The following is a 17,285-nucleotide window of genomic DNA, read 5'->3' on the forward strand; positions in this document are numbered from 1 at the left end:
CCGCCCCGCCGGGCCACCCCGGGGGGCGTGACTACCCGAGGCCACGCCTCTTTCAGTTCAGACCACGCCTCTTTCCCGCCGTGCCCACGCCCCTTTTTTATTTGACCACGCCCTTTCGCCCCGCCGGAGCCGGGTGGTGGGCGGGGAGAAGGAACCCCCGCGGCCGTCCCATTGGCGCGGCGCCCCGTCCGTCAGGGCGCGGCCCGCCCCCCCCGGGGCCGGCAGTAAATACGGTACCGGGCGGCGCGGCTGACACTTGGGAGCTGGTTTCGGGGCCGCCCGGCGGAGGGGACCCGCCTGCAGCCGAGGGCGCCCGGTCGCGACGTGGCTTTGCCGGGGTTCCGAGCCGTTTTTCCCCGGGCGGGACAACAGCGAAACTACCGGGGACGAGCCCGGGAACCGGGCGGGAACGGACACCCCGGACCGTTTTCCCCGCGCCGCCCCGCCGAGGACGGCGATCTGCCGGGACGGAGCGAGGCAGCGCGGGGCCCGGCCGCCGCTGCCCCCGCCGCGCCCCGCCGCCGAGCCCCGCCGGGTCTCTCCTCGTCCCCCCGGGCCGCGGCGGCTCCCTGACGCCCGCCGTTGTGATGCGTATTCCCGTAGACCCGAGCACCAGCAGGCGCTTCACACCCCCCTCCACGGCCTTCCCCTGCGGTAAGATGGGCGAGAACAGCGGGGCGCTGGGGGCCCCCGCTCCGGGTGCCCGGGCTCGTCCCGAGGTCCGCTCCGTCGTGGATGTACTGGCCGACCACGCCGGCGAACTGGTGCGCACCGACAGCCCCAACTTCTTGTGCTCGGTGCTGCCGTCCCACTGGAGGTGCAACAAGACGCTGCCCGTCGCCTTCAAGGTAAGCCGGGAGCTCCGGGGAGGGCTGCGGCCGGGCTGGTAGCCCAGCTGGCTCGCAGGGACCGGCTCTGCTCAGGGCTGGTAGCCCCGGTTGCTCGCAGGGACCCGCTCGGCTCCGGGCTTGCCCTCCGCTCCGACCCACTCGCCTCTTTCCCTCCGCCCCTTTCACTTTAACTCGCTCCTGACATCACCTTCAAGGGAGCCCGGTTTATTATTTTTAATCAAGTCTCCGCATTGCCCCGCGGTCACAGCATCTTAGATATTCCGTACAGTTAGGAGCTCTCAGGCAACTTTGAAGTTTAATGAGAGTGGAGGTTAATTACCTTCCTGGGAGAGGGAGAGAGAGGCAAGGAAAGGAGATCTAATCTGCAAAAAAAAAAAAAAAAAGAAAAAAAAAAAAAAAAAAAAAAAGAAAGCGAAGAGCTGAAGCACCGACACCGGGCTGCGCTGCCCGGGCTCCCCGCGGCCGCCCGGCTCCGCTCCCGCGGGACGTGGCGACCCGTCGGGGCACCCCCAGGCCGGCATCCCCGCTGTGTGGCCGGGGCTGGGGTTTGGGGGAACGGGGCTGAGGCGAGGAAAGCCAAAAATCACCGGGAGGAGAGGCAGGGGGAGCCGGGCAGGACGGCAGCGGAGCTCCGGGGCGGGCGGGGGGGGTGGGGGGTGGTACAAACGGGGTTCCCCCGGCCGCCCCGGAGCCGGGAGCTCGGGGCGCTGCTCCCCGGGCAAGGAGGGGGGGAAACACCATTTTTCGCCAGCCGGGCGCAGGCTCCGCGCTCCCTTCCGCGGCCGCGTAGCGCCGCCGATTCCCCGCGCTTCCCCCGGACCGGGCGCGGAGCTCTGGGGCCGCGGGCGCGGCATCGCTTTTCTTCCCCATGAATCAAACAAAATAAAAACGCGGTTCGCAGAGGTGGGGGGGGGGGGGGGGGGGGGCTGACCCCCTCCTCCCCGCCCCGTGGAAGCCCCTCGCTCCTTTTAACCCCTTTTTTTAGCTCATTTACCTCTTTCCCCTCCGATTTTCCAGCCTTCATTGAGGGCTCGGATTGAGTTTAGTTTTGCTTTGGTTTTGGAGGTTTTTAGGGAGAAGGAACCGTAGGGCAGGTTAGCTCCGACCGCAGTTAATTTCAGCCTAAAATCCTCTCATCCTGCCTTAGGTCGTAGCCCTCGGAGATGTCCCCGATGGGACGGTGGTCACGGTGATGGCAGGGAACGACGAAAACTACTCGGCAGAGCTCCGCAACGCCTCCGCCGTGATGAAAAACCAAGTGGCAAGATTTAACGACCTCAGATTTGTTGGGAGAAGCGGCAGGGGTAGGTACCGGTCAGGAAATGGTTGCCCTTTTAATTGGGCTTTTTAGGGAGAAAAAAAAATGAGATGGGGGGGGGGGGGGGGGGGGGAAAGGAAAAAACAAACAAACCAAACAAAAAACAAAAAACAAAAAAAAAAAAGAAAAGAAAAATATAAAAGTAAGTTTAATTTTATTTTATTTTAACGGCGCACTTCTCGCGGACTGGTGGTTTCGTTGCTGTGGGCTGGGCTTGTCACGCAGGGAGGAAAACCCCCAGCCCCACAGCGGTTCCCGAGTGGGGGGGATGCGGTTCCCGAGTGGGGGGATGCGGGAGCAGCCCCGGCCGCCCCCCCCCCCCCGCAGCAAAGCGGCTCTGCCCGGCTCGTCCCGGGCCAGGGGTAAATACACCTTGTTGTAAATCCGGAATTTCCCTCCTCAGCGAGGTGAGAGGAGGCAGCGGAGTGTGCGCGGTGCGTCCCCTCCGCAGGTGAATGTGTTCGGGGGCAGCAACCTGCCCGGCAGTTGCTTTTGAAATGGTGAAAATCGAGTATTTTAAAGTAAAATAATCACGTAGCCCTCGCCGGGGAGCGGGGCAAAAGGTTCATTGCGATGGGGAGACGCGGGCGCAGGGCAAAGCTGTGGGTGCTTTTGGGGGGAAGGTTGGTTCATTTTCTCCACGCTTTGTTGCACGGAAAAGAGGGAGAGAAATTTTACTTTCTGGCCGTAGAGGTTGGCTCTATCATCTAGCCTTAAACGGATCACGCCGTTGGCTTTTTCAAAGAAAACCATCAAAGAAACTCGGGCTGTGGCATCCGAGGAGAGGGAAATAAATCCCCTGAAAACGCTGAACGGCAGCGGGTGCCGGGGGCTGAGCCTTCCCGCCCTTCCCTCGAGGCCGTATTGGACCTGAATTTCAAATAGTATAAATAGAATTTCAGCACTTCATCACCAATAAACACCGCAGATCGAAGCACTTAATTGTTCGTTTAAACAAAAATAAGAATACTATATTTTAGTGGCCGTATGGCAGCATTTCTCAAAGGTTTCGAGTGTACACACACAATGTCAGATATATTTTGACTTCTCTGCATTAATTAAAAGCAGTGATGTTAGGAATTATTTGCATGTAATAACTGTTTACTTGTTCCTTTTTATGAAACTTGAATAGTTTACATTCTTTCATACATTTCCTTTTTCCTGTTGGCTCCTTCTCCATGTTGCAGTTTCTTTAAAACTCTCCACTTAACTGGTTGCAGGTTGATGGATGGAAAATGTTTTCCTTTTATGAATTACGCTTTCATTTCTGTAATCAATTATTCTGTTAGGCTCTTTTCTTTCTGTTGTGTTTTTTTTTTTTTTTGGTTTGTTTTTTGATTTTTTTTTTTTTTTCATCTTCCTTCATAAATTTCCAAACTGAATGCAACCCAATCTCAGCTTGACTCTTGCATTCATTATTAACTTTATTCCTCTACAGTCCCAAGATCTAAATTAACAGTAGTTTACAGTCTCAGAAAGCCCTCGTGTGAACAGTCTTCTTCCTCGGTCAGAGTCCTGACAAACACTCATTACAGCAGTGGAAACACCTCTACTACCTCTAACAGGCTCCAGAGCGTGAAGCATAATTCAAGTGCTGATTTTTATTTTTATTTTTTTTTAATATATTATTGTGGGATGAGGCTTTGTAATATTTGCAGAGGAATAACCCCATCGGGGCTGGGGTGAAGGTGGCACAGTGGGGTTTTCTCACAGTGTGAAGTGTGTGTTCAGCTCCCCGCACACGGCCGTGCTTTCCTGGCAAGGGGCTCTTTCAGACCGATTTAGTGTGAAAAATCGTTTCTATTGAATTTTCATTCTGGGTGTCCCACTTGCTTTCCCTTGTTCAGCTTAATCTCTGAAAGCTCAGTGCTCGTTTCGTTTATTCAGGCAGAAATCTGGATTCGCTGCAAAATATTTTGTTGGAGCAGAGCTCTGTGTGTGTGTAAATGTTTGTGTAAATCCGATGTGTGGACGCGAGCATCTGTAAGCACACACAGCCAGTCCCCGTGCGGGTGCCCGAGCTGCAGGAGCCCTGTAAAATCAGAAGCAGCGAGGCTCCCGTTTTGAAAACATGACTTGTAAATGGTTCAGAACTGGGCATTTTTAGTATTAATGTGTCTGAGATCATTCCCCGGCACTGTGAGCTAGGAGGAGCAGGTACTTACCACCCCCAAAAAAAATTACCGTCTCCATGTGCAAGACAAAGGGAAGGGAGAAGGACCAATTTCCCTCTATGCTTTGCTCTTAAAAAAAAAAAAAAAAAAAAAGAGGGGAGGGGAAAGCACCCCTTTTCAGCTCAGATTGCACTGTATAAAATGAAAGCCAAGGCCAGCGGGGTGCTGTGGTGCCCGTTGCACCCCACCGCCTGCTCTCCCAGCCGGAATATCCCCACGGAGCCACGGGTGCTCCCAAACCCACTCAGGAACCGGGATCCAGCCCCACGCAGCCGGCAAACGGTGGCTGGGGCGCGGTGGGAATGAGTAACCTCAGCCTGGCTTCCCGAGAAGGCGGGAAATGAGTAAAAAAATGATGCTGAGTAATAATTGTCATTTTCGATTCATGGGAGGATTTTTGAGAGCTGTTAAGAGACGCAAAAATGGCCTGGTCGGCTCCGCGCTGCGGCCGTCCTCCCCGGAGGGGTATTTGTATCTGCAGCGAGCAGCGGGGGAGCAACCGAAATGCAGGGAATTTATTTTACATGGAGAATAAAAAAATTAAAAATAATTTTCAAAATTAGATGTAATAGTAAGTAGGGGAGCCGGGCACGGAGCTGCAGGGCTCAGTGCCTGGGGCGTGCGGGGGGTGGTGTGTCTCAAGCCGGATCCTTGGTGCACGCTGCTTGCTGCCTCGCCTGCAAACCAAGGGGCTCCCTCCCCTTGCCTCTCCTCCCGCAGGATTTCCTAAATAATTGCTCCTAATAGTCCTTGTCCCCGCACTCTGCTGCTGCAAACCTTTTGCCAACAAATACTCAGTGTTGGTTGTTTTTTTTCCGCGGCCGTGCAGGCAGCTGGGAGACTTTATGTTCCGCAGGCTGCGGCAGCACGGCTCTTCTGTGCAGGTTGTCAGCATGACTGTTTCACCAGGGATTAAAATTGTATTTGGGAGGGTTAAAAAAAAAAAAAAATGTAATTTTTGTGCAGAAAATGAGCTGAAGGTTTGTGCAGTGTTTAGTTCTGTTTCGAAAGCTGAGGTTAGGCATGGATTGATGCTTGCTGTCTGCTTTAAAGCCAGCAATTCCCCGCCTCTGATGTCACCGTAGAGAAATTCTCCCACCTGGGATAACTGCAGGATGTTCTCTGGAGGAGATAATTTCATTTTTCTGTTTATTATTTTTTCCTTCTAAATGTGTAAATACTCCTTTGTTTTGCTATGGATATTCTCAGGTCCAGCCTTTTAGATAAATGATGGTCGGGATCTGAAAACCCCTAATCCTTTTAGGGGAAAAAAAGGAGGTGTCTTCTTAATGCATTTATTTGTGAAATAAAGGCTGGAGGAGCTGAGGGATATTGCACGGGCATTTCCAGCCTGATTCTTGCTGGGGTTTATACCTCTGAAATACTTGATACCTTTGAAATCCCACAGTGATTGCTCTTGGGGGGGTTGGTTAGAGCGGTTCGCTTCCTTGTAAGTGCAACCTCCTTTCTTTACCCCAGGGACTCCTGAATCTGGGGAGGCTGTGGGAGATCCGAGGCCCTTCCTGGGAGATCTGAGGCCCTTCCCGCACAGCACTGGGCTCCGCGGGCAGGGCTGTCACCCTCCCACAGCCTCCCCATCGGCTGCGCATCGAACGCGTGATGGCAGCCGAGATGGGGCAAGGAGAGGGCAGAGGATCCGGGATGGGGCTGCAGGACACGAGTGGGTTTGGGGTCAGGGTGGGTGCTGGGAGAGGAGAACGGGGTGACATGTGGGTGCAGGTGTGATAACACCCTCTGTGATGCCAAAACCATTTTTGGGCTGTGGATGGAAACCTATTCTGCCAGGGTGATGGGTCACTGTTGTGTCCTTGCAAAATTGGTTTCCCAAAAGCTTTTCACTGCTTTACCCCCTTTTTTTTTTTTAAAAAAAAAAAAAAGAGACAACAAGCTCAGTGCTTCAAAAGCATCCCTGACAGCCCCCATGATGGTATCCAAACTCCTTCCCAGCAGCGGGTTCCTGTTCTCTGGTCAGGGCTGGGAAAGAGGGGACAGTCCCTGCAGCTGGATGTCTGGTGGCCAAAGCTGGCCAGATTCGGTTCCCATTTTGCAGTTTCCAATTCCCAGCCCTGGTCCCCGTACATGGGCTGCGGGTGCCCCCGTGGCCAAGAGCCTGGCGCAGCTTCCCTCCAAACATCCCCGCGTGGGTGCATCCATGGGGCCAAAGCTGCCAGGATTCCCCTGCCGACGCCAACACCCATCGCCCATGGGCTGGCGCCGTCTCACCAGCTCGCTCCCACAGGAGCACCCCATGGGTGCCGGGACCCAAATCCGTCCCTCGCCGAAGGGGTCCCGTGTCCAGCGCTGCGTTTCAGGGCTGGATTCCCATGGGAAGAGGGGAAGCATCTGAGCGGGAAGGCACCAGGAAGCTGCTGTGGGTTCAATATGGGGACAGGGCAGGGGAGGGGGGGACAAGTGACTTTTCCATCCAGGAAGGTCCTGGCTCCCGCTCTGAACTGGGTCCAAGCCTCTCTCTGCTGCAGCCAGCTGAACCCCAGCGGGAGCCGGCCGAGCTTTGTGTCTCGGCAATAATGTCTCATAAAATTAAATGATGTGTGTGTTGGAGTTCGGTGGATGTGGATATTTGTGTCTGAGCTTGCTCCAGCAGGAGCCTTTTGCTCCCACAAGAGCTGAACCCATGTGAATAACCTAATTTCTCCTAATTTTTTTTTTTTTTTTTTTCCTTCCTCCACCCTCCTTAGGAAAAAGCTTTACCCTGACAATCACTGTGTTCACCAACCCCACCCAAGTCGCTACCTATCACCGAGCCATTAAAGTGACTGTAGACGGACCCCGGGAGCCACGAAGTAAGTGATGTGTTTTATTTGGCAGCCACTGAGTAGCGGGGGGGTGAAAGGGGGCTGAGCTCTCCATGGCCGAGGGATGCAGGACGCCTCCGTGGCCGGGCAGAGCCAGCCAGGACAGGCACCGTTTGCAGCTGGCAGAGCTAACGAGACGGCGTTGGCATGGCCGAGCGAGCTTGTGGCGCGGCGGGCACGGCTTGGCTTATTTTATTTTCTCCACACAAGTGTGGCGTGTGTCCCTGCCCGCTGCTGGCTCTCGCCGCGCTCCGTATCCCACCGTGGAGGGATGGTTTCATAGCTCCACTCCTCGGGGTGGTTGGGATGTGAGGAAAATCCTTTGGCCTTCGACAGCAAAAAAACACAAAGGACTGAAATCTGGCAGGGCGTTTCTAGGGAGGGGTTACAAAGCCACAGATGCTGTGCCCAGCTTCGGGGGCTGACTTGCTGATTATTAAACTAAAAATGTTTGCAGGTTTCCTCCACACTGTACTTGTATTTGCCTGTCTGTCCGCACGGGCCCAGGAGAGCTCGGCAAGCACCTTCCCCTTTTGGTTAGTGGTGGTTTCGCTTTCGGGTTGTCAAAGGCTCCGGCTGGCAGCACCCGCGGCCGGGGGCTGCGTTGCTTGAGAAAACCAAAGAGGCAATTCAACCGCAGAACCGTCTTTGTTTTGATCGAGTAGGCTCTCCTGGATGCAGGACGGTGCCTCTTGGCTGAGGGAGGCTCTTTGCAAACCCGCTTCGCTGGGTTGGGTTTTGGTGTTGGGCTGGTTTGAGTTCACCTTGGCGTCTCCCGTGATCCGAGGAGCGAGGTGCTGTTGGCTGGAGGAGTTTCCTTTTGCCATGAGTATTATTTGCTTTGTGGAACCTCCTGTGTGGTGGGACCTTGTCCCTGGGGCCTCCATCTCCAGCTTTTTGCTCCGGTTTTGCCTTCCTGCTCGCTCAGCACCACCCCGGGGACTATAAAGCAGAGTTTGTTCCCTTCGCGTGTAAAGCTGTCGGTGCCCAAATTGAAGGGAAACAGTTTGATCCTTCTAAATATGCTTTAAAAAATATTTTCTGTTGATGCTGTCATTGGGCCATTGGTGCCCCTTGATGTCAGGCCAGATGGAGGCTGTTACCTCGGCGAGGGGTTTTATTTACATCAGGGCTTGCTGGATTATCTTCCCCCTTGATTTTTATTTTGGAGCGCGAGAGGCTTTACAGGAGCTTGTCGAGCTGCTGGGCTGGATTTGCACGGCCAGCATCCAGGCAAGGCAACACTGTTGGTTTTTCTTTTAAGCCAGAAAGACAAGGCAGGTCCCAGTTGTGGGGCCACGGTGGTGAGCAAACGTGGGTCGCGGTGGGTGCTGCAGCAACCGGGAACAGGCTCAGCCCGGGGCCGGGAGGGGAAAGCAGGTAGGGGTTGGGCAGGGAATTTCACAATTTTTCCAGATCAGGAATAGAAACCAGGTCTCCTGACTCCTGGCTCAGCACCTTATCTGATCACCTTTCTAATAATAATAATAATAATCAGGAATACATAAATAATAATACCAGGTGAGATAGTTACTACTCTTAGCGTTTGGTTTGCTCTGACTTCACCGATAGCCAGCACTCGCCAAACCCCCGCTGAATCATACCTGCTCCTCCTGAATTTCAACATCTCAGCCAATTGCTCCTGATCTTTAATTTAAATTCTCTGATATGGAGGCGAAGGCTTCGTAGCCAGGCAGGGAGCTGGGGGGCCGAGCCGTGGGCATGCTCGCCCTGTGCTGTTTGGGTTGGGGCTGTGCCTTCGTTTGGTGTAATTAGGCAAAACCAGAGGATGGAGCAGCTTGCCCTGGCGCTGGCTTGGTGTGCCCGAGGGATGCCCTCCTTGGAATGCCATCCTGGGCTGCAATGTCAGCAGTTTTCTGGGGTTTGGTGTGGTTTTCTTCTGATTTGTGGACCTGAAAATGTTTGTGCCAGAGGTGTAGGCTCCTTGAGGACATCCGTGTGGTGTTTATTCACTGCTTATGCCTTTGTCTTGCGTGGACTCCAAAGGCTGATCTCTGACCCATCCCCACAGCCCATAATTGCTGATTGAAGGAGTTTAGACCCAAGTTACATTTTTTTGGAGTTTTTTCAGATGATCATAGATTTGTTGGCAGCAGTCATATTTTGACTCCAAGTTTGACCCTGGGGCTTAAATTCATGACTGATGAAAATCCAGTGTGTTGCACTGGAAGAAAAAGCATTTTAAAAACCCCCTCTCTTTTGCCACACTTGAGTTTGAGCTTTCTAATGAACGTGACATTTTTAAAGAAAATAATTAAATAATGCCCTTTGCCCTCCCTTCCCTGCAGTCCTCTGCAGAAACCCTTGGTGTGGAAACACCGGCTGCAAAATGATCCGGGCTCACTCGTGGAAACCCAGCATGGTTTTCCTGATTAACCTGCCACTGGGTGGCTCTCCGGCATAGCACCCCTCGGTGCGCCGGCACCCGCCGGGCTCGCCGGCTGGCAATCAGAGCCAGTAAAGCCCCAGTAAAAACCACCTTCGGCCAAACACGATGGCTCGCACTGCTCTCCCCTGCTTCGCTCTGGGAGGTGAGAGCTGCAAGCAGATATTGCAATTTTTATGTGCATGTATGTATAGAACATACCCTTTTTAACATATATATATATGTATATATATACACGTGTATATATGCATGCAGATATGTGTGTGTGTAAGAATATATAGAGGGTTTCTTTTTTCCCCTTCTTGGCTTCAATATTGCGAATGAGTGGGACACGGTGTGTGTTGGCTGCTGTTGTGCAGGATCAGCGCGGGCTGGGGCTGGGGCTGGATGTGGGGCTGGTGTGAGCGGGCAGAAAATCACCCTTAATGTGGAAAGAATTGGCCATTTGTCTTGGTATCCTGGGAAAGCCCTTGGCATCGTCTTCTCAGATGCAGAGAAATTCCTCCAGCAAATGTTCTTGTGGGGTTTTAGGGCCAGAAATGTGGCCGGGCTCCACGCCCCACCTCTGAGCATCCCATTCATCTTCCACCCCTGTCCCATCGCTTCATCTCAGCCCTTGAGCAAGTCTTTTAACTAAAGCTGTGCCCAGAAAAACTTCTGAGGAGTTTGAAAACGAGTTGAGGTTGGTGAGAAATCGCAGGGGAATCGGGTGACAGCCAGAGCCCCTCGCGGGGCCGGGGGATGAAGCCTGGATGCGGGGGGACCAGGAGAGCAGGACCAAGGTGTTGAAGACACCCAAGCGTGGTGAAGGACCCACAGCCAAGCGAGGAGCGGTGCGGGGCGTGCGTGGGGCTGGTAATGGTGGTGGCTTTGGCTGAGCCGCCGTCTCGGTCCTTGAGCATCCCCTGCAAGCCTTCACGCAGTCTCGCTCTGAGATTTTTTTTTATTTTTTTTTTTTTTTGTGCTCAGGCTCTTTCTGGGTTAGATCTGGAGAGAAAAAGGACGTTTTTTCAAGTTGACACCTTAGCTCTAAACAAATGGCGCAGTGGGTGCCAAGTGTTGACATACTTTGTACAAACAGGAAGTAATAAAATATTTGAACTTCCTGTGGAATTTCCTTCTTTTTTTTCCCCCCCTTCTCTGCAGCTCTTTATTTAGCAAGAGCCTGACTCGGCCAAGCTGCAGCCCTGGTGCAAAGCTCTCTCGCATCCACAGCTGCTTGCAAAATAATCCACAAGAGGCAGAACATGGAAAAATGAATAGCTGGAAGCTATACAGGGATGTTTAGTCTGTTCCTGGGTAAATGGGAGCATCTCCAGGGCCTCCCCCATCACACCCACCTGCTGGCTGACTCTCCCTTCCCCTTCCCTCTCCCTTCCCCTTCCCTCTCCCTTCCCCTTCCCTCTCCCTTCCCCTTCCCTCTCCCTTCCCCTTCCCTCTCCCTTCCCCTTCCCTCTCCCTTCCCCTTCCCTCTCCCTTCCCCTTCCCTCTCCCTTCCCCTTCCCTCTCCCTTCCCCTTCCCTCTCCCTTCCCCTTCCCTCTCCCTTCCCCTTCCCTCTCCCTTCCCCTTCCCTCTCCCTTCCCCTTCCCTCTCCCTTCCCCTTCCCTCTCCCTTCCCACCACTCTCACCTCTCCGCTGACATTTTTGCTCTCCTCCTCCCAGCTCCCCCTTGCAACATCAGCCCCTTTCTCCCCATCTCTTGGCAAACCTTGTGCAAAACTTTTTTATATTTTTGTCCTTTAAATGCCTTTTTTCTCCCTCTTGACATTTTTCTTCCTGCCATTCAGTTTTCCTTAACCTCTCTCCCCATTTTTTCTAGATCTCCTTTGCCCTTAACCCCTTGTTTCTGATTTCTGTCCCATCCCTGATGTCCTGACCACCGTGTCAAGGAGGAAAGGGAGACTGAGAGGACTTGATCACCCACCATAACCTTTGTGGGGAAGCACATCTATACCCAGCCGTGCTCACTTGGGGTAAAAACCATCCCTCGGGCTGTGAGAGTGCACGGAGCCGTGTGTGCCAGTGCTGGGGAGATGGGAAGGGGGTGCAAGGCAGCCGTGCCAGGGTGTGCAGAGTCTGGACAAAGCTTGGACTGCTTTGAGTGTAAAGTTGCTTTCTGAGGTTTAATGTTGCGTAAGTTTGGGTGAACTGAGCTGGTTTTATTCCCCCTTCCCCAAGCAAGGAGGCGAGTAGAGGGGGGAGTGTGATGCTGGAGCAAGGCATTGGGGACTGCAGCCCTTGCCCAGCAGCGTGGACCTTTCTGCTCTTGCATTGCAGTTTAATTTTCTCCTGTCCTGGGCTGAATGCTGAAATGGAAGGTGAGAATGAGGAAGGGTTGTAGCTTGGGTTTCCACACCTAAAGAATAAAGAGCAGCAGGGCCCTCATGTCCCCCCCTTGTCACCCACTCGGCCACAGCAGCAGTGTGAATGCTTGCGGAGGTGCTGGTGCTGGTGGTTGGTGTCTCTCGCCGGGCTCGGTTTGAGTGTGTGCGTCAGAGATTTGGTGCTTTCGGTCTTGTTCCTGCGTGGTGTGACCACAGGAAGCACCAGGACCGTGTCCCCATCCTACAGCATCTGCTGGCTTGGACTGGGAGGAGGGAGTGGGCTTGTGCGTGGGGTCCCCCCAGCCAGGCAAGAGCATTTTATATCCCCTCTCCCACCGTGTTTTTTCTTCAGGGTTTTTCTGAGTGGGACCCATCCTGCACAATCACAAATCCCCTCCGTGGCCACCTTTCCCTCCCCAAAAGGCTTCTTCCTTCCATGTCCCTGGGGAGGGAGCGGTGCCACCCTGGAGGGGACAGCTCGGTGGCTGCTGCTCTGGCTCACCCTGAGCACCCGCTCCCCCCCTTGCACAGCACGTAGCTGGCGGGTGGAAAGGCTTCTCACCTCCCACGGCTCTGAGCCGTTTCCAAGAACCGCCGCATTTTGCTTTCATATTTTCGAGAGCCTCAGCTGGGTGAGGGTTTCCCTCCCCGCCTGCTCCCCGTGTGCGACGTCAGCCCGAGCTGCAGCCCAGCCCCGCGCTCTCGGCTGAGAAATGAAGAGTTTGGGGTCTGCAGAAGGTGGGAACCCCCTTGTCTGTGCCTGTGCAAGGTGGCATCTGTGTCCCCGGGGTGCCGGCGGACAGTGGGTGCAAGGCTGTGGCTTGGGTGCTGGATGCCCGTGAGCGCCCCATGCATTGGGAGGTCTTGGCTTCAAGTATGGGGTAAAAAAGGGAAAAACTGGGAGAAAGAGGGGAAAATCCCATCTGTAAATCCAGCCTGAAAAGGGCTTTGCCACTGTTACTATTGGGGTGCTGGGGTGGCTGTGGGAAGAGGGTGCCTGTGGCCTCGGGTGCCCCCAGCCCTGCTGTAAGGGCATTTCTTCCAGCAGCGCTTGCGCTGCCCGGGTGGCAGCCGGGGAGGAGAAAGGGTTGTATCAGCACTTGCTGGGGATGACACACACATCGCTGCGGCTTCCCTATCCATCTCGAAGCCGCGCTGATAAAAGCAGAGCCCTGAACTGCCCTGTCCTGCCTCGGACCCGCTGGCCCGGACACACCTCGGCACCGCTGCCCACACCCCGTATCTCAGCACCTCCATCTCGGTTCTCATCCCACGCCCAGCGCCTCGCTGGCTCCCTGAACCCTGGCGTGTCTACAAGCCACCCTCAGAAAGCCTTTCTCGCTTTTTTTTTTTTTATTATTTATTTAAGGTGCATCTGAATCCTTTTTTCTTGAGGCCAGAGAGAAAAAGGATGTGCAGGACTGTGCTAGCAAGGCAAGCGATCCTCCCATTACTTTCCTAATCCCGTGTGGATGTAGTTGAGTCTGAGATTGATGGCCAGGAATAGCAAAACCGAAACCCCATTATTCTCAGGGAAGGGAAAAGAAGTGCAATATTCCACCCCATTAATCAGAATGAGCCCTGCAGAGCCCTCAGTACGATGCTAACAACTAGAAATCGCCAGAAATACCTTGTAAGATGGTGCTGCCCTAATTCAAGCTTCCCATCCTGCCCAATTTGACCCGCAGATTTTGGGCAGGGGTGGGTGAGGCTGAGCACTCGGGTTTTGCATTTGCCGTGGGCTGCGTTGGGAAGCTTCCCGTGCTTTAATTGGGACGGTCGCCCCCATGGAGAGTTGGTCCCTGCGTGTCCCCGCAGCGAGTGGTCCCTCCCCACCACCACCTCTGCTCGGCGCCGGGCTCGACCCCCCCCAAACCAGCTCCGCTCCCCCGCAGCCCCCGAGCGCGGTGGGGATGTGTTTATTTGAAGATTTGAAGGTGAAGGCAGCTTGCCCAGAGCCGCGGCTGGGTGAGGCCAAAGAGCTGAGTCAGCCCCTCCGCGCTCGCTGGCGGCAGGGCTCAGATTTGGGGGGTTCCGGCAGCGGGGGGTTCCCTGTGGTGCGACCTTCCAGGCTCCTGTTTGTTTTTCCTGGGGTACAGCCGCCCTGTGCAGAGTTGATTCCTTCAGCAGTATCATATTTTCATGCCTTAATGGTTTAAATGCCATCAAAAGTGCGAAATGATGTGTTCAAAGTATCGCGGAGTTGGTTATTTCCTTGTTAAATTTTGGGTCGTGATGGCTTTAGAAGCGTTGATGGTTTCTGGTGAGATTTCTGACTCTTTGTAACAAAGAGCATCTTTAGAGCTTCCCTCATTTGCACTGTTTTGGGGGGGAAAAAGGAAGACAAAGCAGAAACATTCCTGTTACCTTTGAGAAAAGGGACTGATCCATGAATTCACCCATCCCACCCTGGCCCTGCCATACGCTGTGCTTCATGGAAGGGAAATTGCTGGCGCTTTTGGGAAAGGCAGAGCTGCTGTTGGGGAGCAGGGCTGATGCTGGGAACCCCACGGCGAAGCTTTTGTTTTTCCCCCAGCCCGTGGGGATTTTGGCCAGCCGGTCTCAGGATGCTTTGTTGTGTGGACCTGTGCTGGAGGGGGATTTGTGTAAATGCACACTGTGCTTCCTCCACATAGCAAAAAAAAAAAAAAAAAAATTTGTCTCATGGTTTTGTTATGATTTGAAGCAACTTTGAGAGGAGACAGGGACCTGGAGGAGCTCTGCGGGGCTCCGGTGCGATGCGGGGAGGCTTGGGGTGATGCTCTGGGGTGCCAGCTCCATGAATCTGGATGGTGAAATAAAATCTGTAGCTCCCCCATTCCTGGGCCATGGGAAATTGGGATCTACTGAGCGGCTCAGACGGGTGCAGGTCAGTGAGGAACAGCCTAAAATAGCTGAGAATGAGGCAGAGGGAGTGGAGCAGTCGGACGGGGTTACAGGGTGGGAGCCAAAGAGGAGCAAAGGCAAAATGATCCCCTATTGCCATATTCCTATGGGCAATTTTGGGACTCTGTGGTCTGCAGCATCCCCGGGGCAGTGACACCGCATATTTGCTGCATCTTTTACCCTCAGAGATTTGACACGGCTTTGGCAAGTGTTTGGAGAAGAGATAATAAATTAACAGAGGGTCTTGCACTTCTTAGAAGCTCAAATGGAGACCCAGGACGGGGGCTACGTCGTGCCAGTATTGTACGATTTCAGATCTTTATCTTGGCAAAAAGGCTTCCTTGTGGGGATGCATAAAACTTGAACTTGAGATGTTTCTGTAATTAAAAGCAGGCTCAGTGCTGAAGTGCTCCTGTGGGGTGATAGTTTTGGGTATTATTAGGGCCTTTTGTTTTATTCCCCTACTTGTCCTTAGCTAGATATAAATACACAGACATTTCCCAGTTTGTCCGGGAATTGGGGAAAAAACAAACAAACAAAAAAAACCCCAACAGAAACAAAACCCAAAAAACAACAGGGAAATGGTGAAGAAGAAGGAAAAATAAGGGAAAAAAATGCCAAAACGCTAAATCAATCAAACCAGCAAGATCATTTAAATAAATAAATGACCTCACCACTTCCTGGACAGTTATTTGTCAATGTAAAATTGCTATGATCTGTTCTAATTTAAAATCCTGTGCTTAAAACACACTGATTTCCCTGTTCTCGAGACCTGTCCCTTTCCCTGGGGAGGAAATCCTGAGCGACGCTTTCTTGCTCCCCTGTTAATTCTCCGCTCTGTGTGCGTGTTGGAGTTGGATGTTTAAAGAGACCCTTCAGGCTCCGTACAGCCACCTGGGATCTCTGGCATCGCTCTTGCTGCCGGGGGACCTGCCACGGTGCTTCCCCGCGGGGCGGATGATGCTGCCTGGGGACATGAGGCTGATCCTGGCTGTGCTCTGGTTTTGCTGGACGGAGCCCGGGCAGAGCTCGTGGGTCTCTGCTTCTCCACCTCCCCGCGCTGATCCAGCCTGGCGAAGGGCCCTACCCGGAGAAGGAAAAGGGCTTTGGATGGGGCGTAGGCTTTTCGAGGTGTCCTGAAACAAGGCAGGCGTGGGAAATCCTCAGTGAGGATGCAAGGTATTTTAATATTTTAGTTTTATTGGTGTTTTCTCTGCCATCCCTCCAGCTGCCGTTGGGGTTGTTGCTGCCTGGGATGGGGCGCTTGCCTGGACGGTGCCCAAGAGCCTCAGCCACCCCGTGCCTCCTGCACGGAGCCCATTCAGCTCCACCCCCTCCTCCCCTGCCCCGATTGCTCTTCGGATGGAAAATAATTGAAAAGGAAACGCCAGCCGGGGTGAGGGGCTGGGAGGATGGCACGGCATCAGTGCCATCGCTGCACGCCCCGCCAGGCAGCTGGAGTGGGGCACGATGCACCGCCCGTTCTCACCCCCAAAAACCTCCCTGACACCCCGTTAACCGGGGCCTTGGCGGCGAGCGGCCGGGCAGGAGGCAAAAGAGGAGGTGGAACCCACATCTCTCAGAGCACAGACGAGGCCCACGGGTGGGGAGGGATGAGGAGACGCCAGCGCGAGGCTCAGGGCTCCCGAGTTCATGCAGGAGCCCTTGCAAATCGGTACTTGCTACGAAGGAGGGTTTCTGTGTTTGTATTCCCATCGCTAATGTGTTTTGATCCCAGCGGGGAAATTTGCACCCTTTGGTATCTGCTGAGACCGTCCAGGGCATTATTTTCTTGCAGAGGCAGTTTGGACTGCTGTTGATACATGCATCACAAGTAATTATGTTAAACTACCTCCTCCTCTAATTTCTTATAGGCACTGCTATCCAGTTAACCCCTTCAGGGTGTAATCCTGCAACGAAAAGGTGAAGGGGAGTCGCGGCTCAGCTCTGGGCAGGGATGGATAAAAATCCATCAGGGAGAAAAGCAGCCTGGTGCTGGGTTTCTGTGGGTTGGGCTGTGCTGGACCCTCCCAGCCCCACGTGGGACCTGCTCGCCCCTCGGCAGGGCACGGGGACACGTGGGGGCCGGGGGCTTGGAGAGAATTCCCCGGAGGGAGCAGAACGGGGACAGAGGCTGCCCAACCCCGCTCAGAGCAATGGGTTTGCATCGCCCGTGCGACAGCTCGAGGGTGCAATCCTGGCCTCAAAAGAAGTATTAATAGAGCAACCAAAATTATATGGGCTCCAGTAAATTCACTCCTCTAATTATTGTATTTGCCGCATATAGTAAATTCCACCACTCATTTTATAATCACCTGGCGTGTAATAACTTCAAAATCATTTCACTTACAAATGACCAATATTTTTTAAGTGAAGCTGTATTGGGAGTCAGAATGGGGAAATTATTTTTGCTTGCATCATACAAAGAAATCTTTGTAGAAATCGGTTGCAACACCTCCTGCTCTTGAAAGCTTCGGGAAAACCCCA

At 53.7% G+C, this 17,285-nt stretch overlaps 1 protein-coding gene across 1 annotated transcript in view; it reads left to right on the plus strand.

Moving 5' to 3' along the window:
* Positions 1-227: 227 nt before the first annotated feature.
* The window catches only part of RUNX3 (RUNX family transcription factor 3), a 41,469-nt gene continuing 24,411 nt past the window's right edge, over positions 228-17,285 (plus strand). Inside the window, exons 1-3 of the mRNA XM_033003302.2 lie at positions 228-848; positions 1,999-2,155; positions 7,064-7,168. Coding sequence (XP_032859193.1) covers positions 588-848; positions 1,999-2,155; positions 7,064-7,168 — 523 coding nt within the window. The 5' untranslated portion in view covers positions 228-587. The remainder of the gene's footprint in view (positions 849-1,998; positions 2,156-7,063; positions 7,169-17,285) is intronic.

Source organism: Tyto alba, unplaced genomic scaffold, assembly GCF_018691265.1.
Source record: "Tyto alba isolate M040663 unplaced genomic scaffold, T.alba_DEE_v4.0 Super-Scaffold_20, whole genome shotgun sequence".
NCBI classification, from domain to species: Eukaryota; Metazoa; Chordata; class Aves; order Strigiformes; family Tytonidae; genus Tyto; species Tyto alba.